Below are 17,264 nucleotides of genomic sequence, written 5' to 3' on the forward strand. Positions count from 1 at the left end.
AAGCCGACATAATATGTGAATGTTTCATTGAGGATAATTCCGACTGGTAACTACGCACTATGGGTGAACACATTATCGCACGCTTCAAGCACACCGTCTTAAATGACCACCTAAACTGTCATTTGGCAACTTAAAAAGCTGCCAAGGTTGCCCGGCTGGCAACAGGGAAAAAAAGTTAAGCGAGATCCCTGCTCACCCCCCCCCCCACCAAGTACCTCCCCTGCCCAGTGGTTACACACCCCCATCTGACCCCCACCCCCTGTGAGCACAATATGCCCCCCCCCCGCTGTTGCTAGTGACACCACATATCACACCCCCAGCCTGGGTGAGTGGGCCAGGGGGACACGTACCTTGTTGAGGGCAGGTTCTGTGCCTTTGCTCGCTGCTAATGGGCAGTGCCAGGGTGTGGATCTGTAGTGTCCGCAGCTGCTCACATCCTCAATAACCTGTAAACGGGTAAAACAAGGAGGGTCACAATGACCAGTCCCCCGGGCACAGTACACGTTGGCAGTGCCCCACGCCACTCCCACCTACACACTACACATGCCCACCACCCTACCACGCACACCTACACACCTACCCCCCTACCACACACACTACACACACACACACCACCTACACCTACACACACCCCCACCGCACACACACACCCCCACCCTACACACCACACACGCCCACCCACCTACACACGCCCACCACACCCCCACACCCTACACACGCCCACCCTACACCTACACACGCCCACACACCTACACACCCCCACACCTACACCCCCCCACACCTACACCCGCACACACCTACACCCGCCCACACCTACACACGCCCACCTACTACACACTACACACACACACACCCACACTACACACACCACACCACACACACCACACCTACACACACGCCCACCCTACACACTACACACCCCCACACCCACACACACCCACCACACTACACACGCCCACCACACCTACACACACCTACCACCGCACCTACACACCCCACACACCTACACCACACACATACCTACACACACCACACCTACCCACCACACCTACACACCCCACCCACCCTACACACACCCCCCACACCTACCACACACACACACACACGCCCACCCTACACACGCCCACACACCTACACACGCCCCCACACCTACACACCGCCCACACACCTACACACACCCACCGCCCACACACGCCACACCTACACACGCCCACCACACACACACACCCCCCACACACCCCCACACCCCCACACACACCCACACACACCCACCACACCCACCCACCACCACACACCCACTACACCTACACCCAACCATCTACACACCCCCACCACACCTACACACCCCCACCACACCTACACACGCCCACACACCTACACACGCCCACCACACCTACACCCACACACACCCCACCACACCTACACACCCCACCACACCTACACACCCCCCACCACACCTACACACCCCCCACCACACCTACACACCCACCCCACCACACCTACACACACACCCACCACACCTACACACACCCACCCTACACAACGCCCACCATATAGAATAGAAAATAGGTGCAGGAGAAGGCCATTCGGCCCTTCGAGCCAGCACCGCCATTCATTGTGATCATGGATGATCGTCCCCTATCATTAACGCGTGCCTGCCTTCTCCCAATATCCCTTAATTCCACTAGCCCCTAGAGCTCTATCTAACACTCTCTGAAATCCATCCAGTGACTTGGCCTCCACTGCCCGCTGTGGCAAGGAATTCCATAAATTCACAACTCTCTGGGAGAAACAGTTTTTTCTCACCTCAGTCTTAAATGACCTCCCCTTTATTCTTAGACTGTGGCCCCTGGTTCTGGACTCGACCAATATTGAGAACATTTTTCCTGCATCTAGCTTGTCCAGTCCTTTTATAATTTTATAAGTCTATAAGATCCATCCTCATCCTTCTAAACTCCATTGAATACAAGCCTAGTCTTTTCAATCTTTCCAGTATATAGCCATCTAGCTAGCTACCTAGTTATACAGGATGCAGCCATCTAGCCTGTTTAGTTGTGATTATGTTTTGTCTTTCTGCTAACTGGTTAGCACACTACTAAAGTTGTTGCTGTTGCTCATATTGTATTGCTCCTTTACATGTGCTCTCCCCTAAACCTACATTTACAGATGCCTTCCCTACTGCACCTTTTAAAGGTGCCCTCCCCTAATTCACTATTTACAGGTGCCCTCCCCTAATTCACTATTTATAGGTGCCCTCCTAATTCACCATTTAAAGGTGTCCTCCCCTAAATCCCACTCCCATTTACATGCCCTCCTCTAAATCCGCCCTATTTCTAGGCACCCCCATATGTAGCCATCTAGTTAGCTATCCAGTATGTAACTCGCTATCAAGTATGTAGCCATCTAGCTAACAATCTAGCTATCCAGCATATAGCTCATAGCTAGCGACCCAGCTATCCAGTAGCTATCTGTCTAGCTATCCAGTACGTAGCTCAGTCTAGCGAGCTATCTAGCCATCCAATACATAGCTGTCCAGCTAACTACTTAGGTATCCAGTATATAGACATCTAGCTAGCTATCTAGCTAGAAACATAGAAAATAGGCGCAGGAGGCGGCCATTCGGCCCTTCATCAAATTAGGAGACGAAAACTGTACACAATACTCTAGATGTGGTCTCACCAGAGCCATATACAACTGCAGAAGAACCTCTTTACTCCTATACTGAAATCCGCTTGTTATGAAGGCCAACATTCCATTAGCTTTCTTCACTGCCAGCTGTACATGTAAGCCAACTTTCAGTGACTGGTGTACAAGGACACCCAGGTCTCGCTGCATCTACCCCTTACCTAACCTAACCGCATTGAGATAATAATCTGCCCACTTGTTTTTGCCGCCAAAGTGGATAACCTCACATTTATCTCTACTATACTGCAACTGCCACGCATCTGCCCACTCACTCAAAGAAGAGGAAGTACTGACACTTTTGAGAAATATAAAAGTGGATAAGTCTCCAGGTCCGGACGGGAGATTCCCTAGGACATTGAGGGAAGTTAGTGTAGAAATAGCAGGGGCTATGACAGAAATATTTCAAATGTCATTAGAAACGGGAATAGTGCCGGAGGATTGGCGTACTGCACACATGTTGTTCCATTGTTTAAAAAGGGGTCTAAGAGTAAACCTAGCAATTATAGACCAGTTAGTTTGACGTCAGTGGTGGGCAAATTAATGGAAAGGATACTTAGAGATAATATATATAAGCATCTGGATAAACAGGGTCTGATTAGTAACAGTCAACATGGATTTGTGCCTGGAAGGTCATGTTTGACTAATCTTCTTGAATTTTTTGAAGAGGTTACTCGGGAAATTGATGAGGGTAAAGCAGTGGATGTTGTATATATGGACTTTAGTAAGGCCTTTGACAAGGTTCCTCACGGAAGGTTGGTTAAGAAGGTTCAATGGTTGGGTATTAATGGTGGATGGTTGTTTGTAGCAAGATGGATTCAACAGTGGCTGAATGGGAGATGCCAGAGAGTAATGGTGGATGGTTGTTTCAGAGCATTGAGTATAGAAGTTGGGATGTAATGTTAAAATTGTACAAGGCATTGGTGAGGCCAATTCTGGAGTATGGTGTACAATTTTGGTCGCCTAATTATAGGAAGGATGTCAACAAAATAGGGAGCGTACAGAGATTTACTAGAATGTTGCCTGGGTTTCAGCAACTAAGTTACAGAGAAAGGTTGAACAAGTTAGGGTTTTATTCTTTGGAGCGCAGAAGGTTAAGGGGGGACGATAGAGGTCTTTAAAATGATGAGAGGGATAGACAGAGTTGACGTGGAAAAGCTTTTCCCACTGAGAGTAGGGAAGATTCAAACAAGGGGACATGACTTGAGAATTAAGGGACAGAAGTTTAGGGGTAACATGAGGGGGAACATCTTTCCTCAGAGAGTGGTGGCTGTGTGGAATGAGCTTGCAGTGAAGGTGGTGGAGGCAGGTTCGTTTTTATCATTTAAAAATAAATTGGATAGTTATATGGACGGGAAAGGAATGGAGGGTTATGGTCTGAGTGCAGGTATATGGGACTAGGGGAGAATATGTGTTTGGCACGGACTAGAAGGGTTGAGATGGCCTGTTTCCGTGCTGTAATTGTTATATGGTTATATGGTCAACCTGTCCAGGTCACCCTGCAACCTCCTAACATCCTCTTCACAGTTCACACTGCCACCCAGCTTTGTGTCATACGCAAACCTGCTAGTGTTGCTCCTAATTCCCTCTTCCAAATCATTAATAGATATGGTAAACAGTTGCGGCCCCAACACCGAGCCTTGCGGCACTCCACTCGCCACTGTCTGCCATTCTGAAAAGGACTCCTACTCTTTGCTTCCGGTCTGCCAACCAATTTTCTGTCCATGTCAACACCCTACCCCCACCCTACCACACCTACACACGCCCACCACACCTACACACGCCCACCACACCTACACACGCCCACCACACCTACACACGCCCACCACCCACCACACCTACACACGCCCACCACACCTACACACGCCCACCACACCTACACACGCCCACCACACCTACACCTACACACGCCCACCACACCTACACACTACACACGCCCACCACACCTACACACTACCTACACACACCTACACACCCACCCACACACACGCCCACACCCTACACACCCACACTACACACCCACCACACCTACACACTACCACACCCACACCTACACACACCCACCCACCCACCACACCTACACACGCCCACCACACCTACACACACGCCCACCACACCTACACACGCCCACCCCACCACACACTACACACGCCCACCACACTACACACGCCCACCACACCTACACACCACACACACCTACACACGCCCACACACACACCACACCCACCACACCCACACCTCCACACCACCACACACACACCACCCACCACACCTACACACGCCCACCACACCTACACACCCACACACACCCCCCACCACACCACACACTACACACGCCCACCACACCTACACACCCCCACACACACCACTACACACGCCCACCACACCTACACACGCCCACCCACACACACACCCACCACACACCTACACACGCCCACCACACCTACACACGCCCACCACCTACACACACCCACCACACCTACACACGCCCACACACACCTACACACCCACCTACACACACCCACACACCTACACACGCCCCCACCTACACACACCCACACACACCCCCACACCTACACACACACACACACCTACACACGCCCACCACACACACGCCCACCACACCTACACACGCCCCACACCTACACACGCCCACCACACCTACACACGCCCACCACACCTACACACGCCCACCACACCTACACACGCCCACCACACCTACACACGCCCACCACACCTACACACGCCCACCACACCTACACACGCCCACCTACACACACCCACGTACACTGATTCCTCCCACATCACCCAGTGCACACACTCACCCAGTTCACAACTACTGCCTCTCTCCCCCTCCACCCACAGGTCTCTCTCCGCAGTCTCCCTGTTGAAGACCCTCAGTTCCAGACGGTGGCCAGACGGTCTGTGCAGCACTGACCTCTGTGTGTTTCCCAGTTACAGGCAGAGTCAGTGGAGATGGGAACCTGCTTCCCATGCAATGGCCTGCTGCAGTTAACCCCACAGGTGAGTGATTATTATACCAGGTAACAATCTACCGGTAACTAGTCTGTGGCTGGTTCGTGCACCAGTGAACCGGCGATATCTAACTGTGATCTCTCTGGTGCTAACACCTCCAAACCTTCATCCAGTCGTGGGCCTGTCGCTGTGTGTGTAGCCCCAGCACCAGGCTGGCATGGGCCGTGCCCGTCACCTTCAGCTCGTGCTCCACCCTGCGGCCCCGCTTGAACTTGTAGGCAGCGCGGGCCCCTGCCAGGCTCATCTCCAGCAGCGGCAGCCCGTCCGCAAGGCACTTGTAGCACTGCGGGGACAGAGGGGAGAGAGTTAGACCCAAGATCCACACAGAAAGCTGGAGAGACTCAGCGGGACAGGCAGCATCTCTGGAGAATATGGATAGGTGACGTTTTGGGTCAGGAACCTCCTCAAACTTCCTGCACAACAAGTTAGACCCCGTTCACGAGGCACCTGCAGCACTGCGGGACAGTAGAGACGTGACGAGCCTCCGATGATGTAGTGAGGGGCGAGGGGAGGTTGAGGGTAAATCCTGTCCTGCCAACGGGGTGAGGGGTGGAGGGGTGAGGGGAGGTGAGGGGGAGGGGAGGGGAGAGGGGAGGGAGGGGGGGGGGGGGGGGGGGGGGGGGGGGGGGGGGGGGAGGGGGAGGGGGGGGGGGGGGGGGGGGGGGGATGAGGGGGGAGGGGGGGATACCCACCAACAGCAGCTGGCCTTTGATGAGCACGAGCTGCCTGCTCCATCGTCCCAGCCACTGTTTGCGCCAGAGGAGGCCACAGATGTGGGTGAGGGAGGGGGGCGGGCAGTGCCTGCAGAGAGTCCGTGCCACGCGCCGCACACGCCCTCCTCATCCCCGTACGACTCGTACAGGCTCTCGTCCGAGTCCAGGCCGTCTGGAAACACACCCGACCATCAGACACGGAAACACAGGTAGCCCCAGGTACACACCGCCCCCCAGGTACACACCGCCCCAGGTACACACACACCGCCCCAGGTACACACCGCCCCAGGTACACACGCGCCCCAGGTACACCACCGCCCCAGGTACACACCGCCCCAGGTACACACCGCCCCAGGTACACACCGCCCCAGGTACACACCGCCCCAGGTACACACCGCCCCCCACACCGTACACACCCCAGCCACCGCCCCAGGTACCAGCCCCAGGTACACACACCGCCCCAGGTACACACCCGCCCCAGGTACACACACCGCCCCAGGTACACACCGCCCCAGGTACACACCGCCCCAGTACACACACCGCCCCAGGTACACACCGCCCCAGGTACACACCGCCCCCACACACCGCCCAGGTACACACCGCCCCAGGTACACACCGCCCCAGGTACACACGCCGCCCCAGGTACACCGGCCCCAGGTACACACCGCCCCAGGTACACACCGCCCCAGGTACACACCGCCCCAGGTACACACCGCCCCCAGGTACACACCGCCCCCCAGGTACACCGGGTACACACCGCCCCAGGTACACACCGCCCCAGGTACACACCGCCCCAGGTACACACCGCCCCCACACCGCCCCAGGTACACACCGCCCCAGGTACACACCCCCAGCCCCAGGGTACACACACACCGCCCCAGGTACACACCGCCCCTGGTACACACCGCCCCAGGTACACACCACCCCAGATACACACCCCCATAAAACACTGACTCCCTCCCCATGAAGCACCTGGAAATACCATCTTACCCCTTGTAAATAGATGACCCCCACCCCCACCCCACTGATCAGCCCCTCTCTGCCCCCTTGGGTCTGGGGTGACTCACCCGTGGGGCAGGGGGCCATGGGGCCGCAGGGCTCCCCCTCCTCGTACGACTGGTCCCCCAGCGGGGGCAGTGGGCGGGCCGGCAGCGGTGGGGTAGCACCACATGGGGCCTGCGAGGAAAAAGACAGGAATCAAAGCAAGGCAGAGGTTCTAGGGCGAGGCAGTGTGGTGGGTCACGGCACGGTGGCGCAGCGGGTAGAGCTGTTGGCTTCCAGTGCCAGAGACCCAGGGTCAATACTGAGCTCTGGTGCTGTCTGTGTGGAGTTTGCAGTTCCTCCCTGTGACCTGCGTGGGTTTTCTCCAGGAGCTCTGGTTTCCTTCCACTCTCCAAAGACGTGCAGGTTTGTAGGTTAATTGGCTTTGGTAAAAATTGTAAATTGTTCTTAGTTTGTGTAGGAGTTAGTGGGTTAGTGTGCGAGGATCGCTGGTCGGTGCGGACTTGATGGGCCGAAGGGCCTGTTTCCGCGCTGTTCTGGTCACAGACTCTCAATAGCCAGCACAAGCACAGGGTTCAACTGCACACTTTACAGTGCCTCAGCGGCCCTGAGTCACACAGGCCCATCGGCCCATCTCGTCCATACTGACCAACTCGTCCATCTCCAAACATTTCCTATCCATGTACCTGTCCAGGTGTCCTTTAAGGTGTGTTATTGCACCTGCCTGAACTACCTCCTATGTTAAAAAGAACACAAAATGCTGGAGCAGCTCAGCGGGCAAGGCAGCATCCCTGGAATATATGGATAGGTGATGTTTCGGGTCGGGAAGCTTCTTCGGACTGATTGTAGTTGAAGGGGGGAGGGTGGAGTCACGGAGTGACACAGTGTGGAAACAGGCCCTTCCGCCCAACTTGTCCACACCAGCCAACATGTCCCATCTACACTAGTCCCACCTGCCCGCATTTGGTCCATATCCCTCCAAATTTGTCCTATCCATGTACCTGTCCAACTGTTTCTTAAACGTTAGATAGTCTCCGCCTCAACTACCTCCTCTGGCAGCTTGTTCCATACACCCACCACTCTCTGTGAAAAAGTTACCCCTCAGATTCCTATGAAATCTTTTCCCCTGGTTCCCGATTCCCGTACTCTGGGCAAGAGTGTGCATCAACTCGATCTATTCCTCTCAAGATTTTATATAAAAAGCCAGATGTGAGGTGGGGGAGGGACAAAACCAAGGTGAGTTCTCCAGAGATGCTGCCTGGCCCGATGAGTTATTCCAGCACTTTATCTTTTATTGTAAACCAGCATCTGCAGTTCTTCCTGTCTGCCTCGTTCCACACACCCACCACTCTCTGTGTGAAAAAGTTGCTGCTCAGGTTGTTATTAAATCCTCCCCCTCTCTCGCGGGGAGATGACTCCAGCAGTGGGGGGTGTGAGCGAGTGGAGGCAAGGCTTCATTCACCCTGAGCTCCACACAGGGCAGCATGGACCCTGCCTGGCCATCCATGTGACGAATCAGGGTGTGCTGTGGACTGTGCAGCCCAGTCGTGACGTGCATCAGCGCTGTGGGGGGGGAGAAGCAGGGTCCACACACCGCCAGTCGTGGACGGAAATATCCATCGTCTGTCCGCAGAGGGCAGTCCTGCAGCTCATCGCAGGAAGTGCCTCATAAATACCTACCCTCAGTGGCACAGTGTGGGGGGGGGGGGTACAGTGTGGGGGAGGGGGGGTGTGGGGGGGGGTACAGTGTGGGGGAGGGGGGTACAGTGTGGGGGGGGGGGGGGGGCAGTGTGGGGGAGGGGGGGGGTGTGGGGGAGGGGGGTACAGTGTGGGGGAGGGGGGTACAGTGTGGGGGGGGGTAGGGGGGCACAGTGTGGGGGGGGGGGGTACAGTGTGGGGGAGGGGGTACAGTGTGGTGGGGGAGTGTGGGGGAGGGGGTACAGTGTGGGGGACAGGGGGTACAGTGTGGGGGAGGGGGGGGTGTGGGGGGGGGGTACAGTGTGGGGGAGGGGGCACAGTGTGGGGGAGGGGGTACAGTGTGGGGGGGGGGGGTACAGTGTGGGGGAGGGGGTACAGTGTGGGGGAGGGGGGTACAGTGTGGGGGGGGGGGGGGTACAGTGTGGGGGAGGGGGTACAGTGTGGGGGGGGGGCACAGGGGGGGACACAGTGTGGGGGAGGGGGAGTACAGTGTGGGGGAGGGGGGTACAGTGTGGGGGAGGGGGTACAGTGTGGGGGGGGGGTGTGGGGGAGGGGGGGTACAGTGTGGGGGAGGGGGGTGTGGGGGACAGTGTGGGGGAGGGGGGCACAGTGTGGGGGAGGGGGGTACAGTGTGGGGGAGGTTCCTACAGTGTGGGGGAGGGCACAGTACAGTGTGGGGGGGGGGGGTACAGTGTGGGGGGGTGGGGGGGGGGGTACAGTGTGGGGGAGGGTGGGGGGGGGGGGTACAGTGTGGGGGGGGGGGGGGCACAGTGTGGGGGGGGGGGGTACAGTGTGGGGGGGGGGGTACAGTGTGGGGGAGGCAGGGCAGTCAGTGTGGGGGAGGGGGGTACTGGTTGTGGGTGAGTATCATTGCCCCCCCCATTCCATTCTGTTGTGGGTGAGTATCATTGCCCCCCTGTCCCCTGTGGGGGTGACTGGGCTGCGGGGGGAGGGGGGGGTGGTGATAGTGGACCTACAGGCGGGGTTATCGCACCCCCCCCCAGTGTGGGGACAGGGCCGACCCCTTGTGCTGTCTCTGTTTACGTGGGTGTTCCTCGCCTGCTGTAATTGGGCCAGACGTTAAGTATGATTGACTTCCTGCTCCTGATAGCATCAGAGGAGGCCGAGCAAGACAGGGCGGATGCCCGTACCCACGGGAACACCACCCCTCTTTGAAGATCAGTCGTGCCGCTGTGTGCGTACCGGACACAAGGGGTGCAGCAAACTGACTGCTCATCCTCAGCCCAGCACCACCGCCCAGCGACCCCTCACTCCCCATTTTGACTGGGGAGAACCTTGGACATCTCTGCCCGCACCACCAGGCTCAGGAACAGCTTCTTCCCCTCTGTTATCAGCCTTCTGAACGGTCCTTCCATACGCCCGGGTACTGCCCGATTCACCTCGACCCCATTGGGGACATTGGACTTTGTCTCTGGACCTGATGCAGTGCACGTGACAACAATATACCTAAACATACCCGATGGTGCATGTGTACGTGTGTGTGTGTGTGTGTAAGTCTGTGTACGCGTGTGTGTGTGTGTACGTGTATGTAAGTGTGTATGCAAGTGTGTGTGTTTGTGTCTGTAAGTCTGTGTACGTGTGTGTGTGTGTGTGTGTGTACGTATAAGTGTGTGTACGTGTGTGTACGTATGTGTGTGTACGTGTGTGTGTGTTTGGAATTCCTCCGTCAGTGGGAATCTGGGTGAACTGTCGTCCCGATCCTCCACGATCTCCAGAATGTTCCGGGCCTCACTGGCTGGGGAGAGTAGGAGAGTTACGGTGCTGTCTTCATCGATCATCACACAGTTTATGACAGGTTGAGATGTGGACTGCAGGGGTGCGGAGGTAAGGGAGAGGGCGATCAGGGGGGCAGGAAGGGGATCGATATAACTGGGGCTGAGAGGGTCGAGGGGAATCTAGAGATTCTACATAAATGACGGGCAAGAGGAACTCCGGAGAGAACAGTACAGTTTAGTTTAATTTGGAGAAACACCACGAGAACAGGCCCTTCGGCCCATCGAGTCTGCACCGCCCTGCAATCCCCGCATATTAACACTATCTACACACACTGGGGACAATTTACAATTTTTTTTTTACCAAAGCCAAATTAACCTACAAACCTGCACGTCTTTGAAGTGTGAGGGGAAACCGGAGCACCGGAAAAAAAAAAAAACCCCACACAGGTCACGGGGAAAACGTGCAAACTCCGTAAAGACAGCACCCATCGTCAGGACTGAATCCTTACTATAGATCAGATTCCTTACTAGGAATCACTTCAGTTGTTGAGGGTGTGGACAGATTCTGCCAGGGACAGGAAAGTGTTAGTGGAGGGACAGTAGGGGATCGAGGTTTACTTTGGATATACAGCATGGAAACAGGCCCTTTGGCCACCTGAGTCCGTGCCCACCCACACACTAGTTCTATTCTATACACTAGGGACACTTTATGGAAGCCAACTAACCTACAAAACTGCATGTTTATGTAGTGTGGAAGGAAACTGGAGAAAACCCGTATCCCTGGTGCTGTGAGGCAGCAACTCTAGCGCTGTGCCACCATGTCACGGACCATAACATCACCTCCTCATGTTCTCCAGAGATAGCGGCTGGCCCGGCAAAGCTCGTTCGGGTTGATTGTGTGTGGACATTCAAGTGATGGGTGAAGTGTCAAATAGATGATGCAGGGCACTGTTTACCGTGGAAAAAGGCATGGGTGTGAGGGAGCTCTGGAGGGGATAAGGGTGATGTGTAGGAAGGAACTGCAGATGCTGGTTTAAATCGAAGATAGACACAAATGCTGGAGTAACTCAGCGGGACAGGCAGCATCTCTGGAGAGAAGGAATGGGTGATGTTTTGGGTCTGAAGGAGGGCCTCAACCAGAAACATCACCCATTCCTTCTCTCCAGAGATGCTGCCTGTCCCGCTGAGTTACTCCAGCTTCGGGGTGAGGGTGACGTGTGGAGGAGGGTCCACGCTACAGAAGAGGGGACAGGCACAGAGGTGGATAGACAGACCCCCGGGGGGCCGAGCAACTGTGGACACCATCGCCGCCACGAGGAGCAGCACCAACACCCACTGCCTCTCCGACCCTCTCCCCCTTCCCAGCCCATCCCAGGCCCGGCTCGGCAAAACTGCCACCAACGCCAACGACTCTCACCACCTCCCCGGGGCCATCGCTCCTAGGACATGGTGGCAAGCATGGGGTGGGGTAGCCACGGGTGAGGTGCCGCAGACTGGAGGGGCTAATGATGGGCCTCTGGTTAACATAGAAACATAGAAATTAGGTGCAGGAGTAGGCCATTCGGCCCTTTGAGCATGCACCGCCATTAAATATGATCATGGCTGATCATCCAACTCAGTATCCCGTACCTGCCTTCTCTCCATACCCTCTGATCCCCTTAGCCACAAGGGCCACATCTAACTCCCTCTTAAATATAGCCAACTGGCCTCGACTACCCTCTGTGGCAGAGAGTTCCAGAGATTCACCACTCTCTGTGTGAAAAAAGTTATTCTCATCTCAGTTTTAAAGGATTTCCCCCTTATCCTTAAGCTGTGACCCCGTGTCCTGGACTTCCCCAACGTCGGGAACAATCTTCCTGCATCTAGCCTGACCAACCCCTTAAGAATTTTTGTAAGTTTCTATAAGATCCCCTCTCAATCTCCTAAATTCTAGAGAGTATAAACCAAGTCTATCCAGTCTTTCTTCATAAGACAGTCCTGACATCCCAGGAATCAGTCTGGTGAACCTTCTCTGTACTCCCTCTATGGCAATAATGTCCTTCCTCAGATTTGGAGACCAAAACTGTACGCAATACTCCAGGTGTGGTCTCACCAAGACCCTGTACAACTGCAGTAGAACCTCCCTGCTCCTATACTCAAATCCTTTTGCTATGAAAGCTAACATACCATTCGCTTTCTGGAAGGATACAAGGAAAAGCCTGGGAATCCAGGCCGGTGAGTCCAACATCAATGGAGTCTACACCAATCCCGTTACTGCTTTCCCAATGCGCTGCTATAACATCTTTAATCATCGATGCTGATCTTCCCCACCATCGATGTAAGGCTAACTGGTCTATAATTCCCCATTTTCTCTCTCCCTCCTCTCTTAAAAAGTGGGGTTACATTGGCTACCCTCTAGTCCACAGGAACTGATCTAGAGCCTCCAATGATCACCAATCCATCCATGATTTCTAGGGCCACCTCATTGAATACACTGGGATGCAGACCATCAGGCCCTGGGGATTTATCTGCCTGCAGTCCCAACTGTTTACCCAACACCATTTTCTGTCTAATGTGGGTTCCCTTCAGTTCCTCCCTCCCACTAGATCCTCGGTCCCCGAGTATTTCCGAATGATTGTTTATGTCTTCCTTAGTGAAGACAGAACCAAAGTACTCCATATAACCATATAACAATTACAGCACGGAAACAGGCCATCTCGGCCCTTCTAGTCCGTGCCGAACACGTATTCTCCCCTAGTCCCATATACCTGCACTCAGACCATAACCCTCCATTCCTTTCCCGTCCATATAACTATCCAATTTATTTTTAAATTATAAAATCGAACCTGCCTCCACCACTTCCACTGGAAGCTCATTCCACACAGATACCACTCGGAGTAAAGAAGTCCCCCCTCATGTTACCCCTAAACTTCTGTCCCTTAATTCTCAAGTCATGTCCCCTTGTTTGAATCTTCCCTACTCTCAGTGGGAAAAGCTTATCCACGTCAACTCTGTCTATCCCTCTCATCATTTTAAAGACCTCTATCAAGTCCCCCCTTAACCTTATGCGTTCCAAAGAATAAAGACCTAACTTGTTCAACCTTTCTCTGTAACTTAGTTGCTGAAACCCAGGAAACATTCTGGTAAATCTCCTCTGTACTCTCTCTATTTTGTTGACATCCTTCCTATAATTAGGCGACCAAAATTGTACACCATACTCCAGAATTGGCCTCACCAATGCCTTGTACAACTTGAACATTACATCCCAACTTCTATACTCAATGCTCTGATTTATAAAGGCCAGCACACCAAAAGCTTTCTTTACCACCCTATCTACATCAGATTCCACTTTCAGGGAACTGTGCAGTTATTCCTAGATCCCTCTGTTCAACTGCATTCCTCAATTCACTACCATTTACCATGTACGTCCTATTTTGATTTGTCCTGCCAAGATGTAGCACCTCACACTTATCAGCATTAAACTCCATCTGCCATCCTTGAGCCCACTCTTCCAAATTGCCTAAATCTCTCTGTAGACTTTGAAAATCCACTTCATTATCCACAACACCACCTATCTTAGTATCATCTGCATACTTACTAATCCAATTTACCACACCATCATAAAGATCATTGATGTACATGACAAACAACAGTGGACCCAACACAGATCCCTGTGGCACCCCACTAGTCACTGGCCTCCAACCCTACAGACAGCCACCCACCATTACTCTCTGGTATCTCCAATTCAGCCACTGTTGAATCCAGCTTGCTACTCCACCATTAATACCCAACAATTGAACCTTCTTAACCAACCTTCCATGAGGAACCATGTCAAAGGCCTTACTGAAGTCATTATATATACAACATCCACTGCTTTACCCTCATCAATTTACCGAGTAACCACTTCAAAAATTTAAAGAAGATTAGTCAAACATGACTTTCCAGGCACAAATCCATGTACAAAAATTGTTCATCCCAGTTTGGCAAAAGAATAAATCAGGGAAGGTAGTGCATCCTTGTGCCTATCTAACTGTTTCTTTAACGTTGGGATAGTCCCAGCCTCAACTACCTTGTAGCTTGTTCCATACACCCACCACCATGTGAAAATGTTACCCCTCAGATTCCTATTAAATCTTTTCCCCTTCACCTTGAACCTATGTCCTCTGGTCCTCGATTCACCTACTCTGGGCAAGAGACAGTGCATCTACCCAATCTATTCCTCTCATGATCTTATTCACCTCTATAAGGTCACCCCTCATCCTCCTACACTCGAAGAGGGCAAGGGGCGGGAGTCTGCACTCACTGAACTTGTTTACATCCTGCCACTGGCAGGGGCAAGGGCAGATCAGTGGGCACACATATCATGCCAGGATGTAGCATTGGGGTGAAGCAATCAGCCTTGATGCTTAGTGTCGGAAGGAACTGCAGATGCTGGTTTAAACCGAAGATAGACACAAAATGCTGGAGTAACTCAGCTGGACAGGCAGCATCTCTGGAGAGAAGCAATGGGTTATGATTCGTGTCGAGACCTTTCTTACTCGTCCCTTCCCACCCAAACCACCCCCTCCCCAGGTACTCTCCCCATCAACAGCAGGAGATGCAACACCTGTCCCCCTCGACTCCCTCCAAGGACCCCGACATTCTTTTCAGGTGAGGCAGAGGTTCACTAGCACCTCCTCCAACCTCATCGACTGCATCTGTTGTTACATGTGTGGACTCCTGTACGTTGGCGAGACCAAGCGCAGGCTCGGTGATCGTTCCGCTGAACACCTACGTTCAGTCCGCTTGATCTCCCGGTGACAGCACTTTAATTCCCCCTCCCATTTCTGTCTTGGGCCTCCTCCATTCCCAGCACAAATTGGAGGAACAGCAGCTCATATTTCGCTTGGGCAGATTACACCCCAGCGGTATGAACACTGACTTCTCCAAATAGCCCTCGCTTTCCCTCTCTCTCCATCCCCTCCCCCTTCCCAGTTCTCTCACCAGTCTGACTGTTCCTGATTACATTTTATCTGTTTGTTTTGTTGTCACCTTCTCCCCGCTTACAATGATCTATTCTACATTTTCCTTAAGCTCCATCCCCTTTGATGTTTCGTTCTCACACCTTCCACTTCCTTATCTCTGTATCTCCCCCTCCCCAGACTCTCCGTCTGAAGAAGGTCTCGATCTGAAACGTCACCCATTCCTTCTCTCCAGAGATGCTGCCAGTCCCGCTGAGTTACTCCAGCTTTTTGTGTCTGGACTTGATGTTGAGCTTCGTTTAGAGATGCAGCATGGACACAGGCTCTTCAGCCCATCGAGTCCGTGCTGAAACATCCTGGGCTTTTATTCCAAAATCTCAGCCTTGCCCATAAATGGTTCCTTCAGCAGGAGGGCAACTACTTAATAGACGTGGGGGGGGGGGGGGAGACAGATTGCATACCCTGCCGCTGCAGAAATACACACGTCATTCCATTCTGCCATGAGTGGATTACATTGTTTTATAGAAAGACGTAAGTTTAGTGACTGGACACCTTGATGCTCATTTTAGTTTGAAGAAGGATCTTCACCCGAAACATCACCAGTCCATTTTCTCCAAAGATGCTCTGACCAGCTGAGTAACTCCAGCTTTTTGTGTCTATTACCAATTCTATATCCCTCTTATATACAGTAATTAAATGCAGTTCCTCCCTCGTCATTTCCGTGTTTCAGTCATTTCCGTCCTTCAGTGTTGTGATGCAGTACAGAAACAGGCCCTTCAGCCCATTGAGTCCATTCTGACCATTGATCACCCATTCACACTGGTTCCACTTTCTCATCCACTCCCTACACACTAGGGGGATCTGACAGCGGGCTGATTAACCCACCAACCCATACGTCTTTGGGATGTGGGAGGAAACCCACGCCGTCATGGGGAGAACGTGCAGGCTTGTCATTGTGGAAGCTGGGGTTTGGGTTAGGATTAGTGTGGGCTGAATGGCCTGCTCATGGCCGTATTTATGATGTTTCAATGATCCCCTGGTGGAACCGCAAGGTGTTCTAGCACGCGGGACAGTCAGGGTTCCCAGGGACGGGCCATGGATCTGCTTCCCCTCTCCAGAGGATGTGACTGCAGTTACACGGAGCTAGGACACGGTGGCTGTGGATATTGTTAAGGCAGAGATGGACAAATTCTTGGGTGTCAAGGGTTATGGGGAGAGGCGGGAAAATGGGATGAGGAGGCAAAGATCAACCATGATTGAATTACACCTGATGGGCCGAACGGCCTAATTGTACCCCTATACCTTGTGAACTCGTGAAATGCATCTTTCTGAAACCGCGGAGAAAGAGTGTCGGGAACGTTGGGACGAGGGACAGGAATGAAGGGCCCGTGGGCAATACGTACTGACTCCGGAAGGTTCCGTACGCAGGCTGGTGTCGAGCTCCTGTAGTAGTTCGG

At 53.5% G+C, this 17,264-nt stretch overlaps 1 protein-coding gene and 1 long non-coding RNA gene across 2 annotated transcripts; one reads left to right on the forward strand and one right to left on the reverse strand.

The window, feature by feature from the left end:
• Positions 1-308: 308 nt before the first annotated feature.
• LOC129694166 (actin filament-associated protein 1-like 2) lies at positions 309-6,514 on the reverse strand. Its single transcript, XM_055630882.1, has 3 exons — positions 6,411-6,514; positions 5,822-6,001; positions 309-446 (listed from the first exon to the last, which is right to left on the reverse strand). The coding sequence occupies exons 2-3, from the start codon at positions 5,960-5,962 to the stop codon at positions 309-311; spliced, it is 279 nt and encodes a 92-aa protein (XP_055486857.1). The 5' UTR covers positions 5,963-6,001; positions 6,411-6,514.
• Positions 6,515-11,312: 4,798 nt separating this feature from the next.
• On the forward strand, positions 11,313-17,018 carry LOC129694165 (uncharacterized). The gene is made up of 2 exons (XR_008722972.1): positions 11,313-11,929; positions 12,056-17,018. It is a non-coding gene; the product is annotated as an uncharacterized LOC129694165 (long non-coding RNA).
• The last annotated feature ends 246 nt before the right edge of the window (positions 17,019-17,264 follow it).

This window comes from Leucoraja erinacea, unplaced genomic scaffold (genome assembly GCF_028641065.1).
Source record: "Leucoraja erinacea ecotype New England unplaced genomic scaffold, Leri_hhj_1 Leri_563S, whole genome shotgun sequence".
Classification (NCBI taxonomy): domain Eukaryota; kingdom Metazoa; phylum Chordata; class Chondrichthyes; order Rajiformes; family Rajidae; genus Leucoraja; species Leucoraja erinaceus.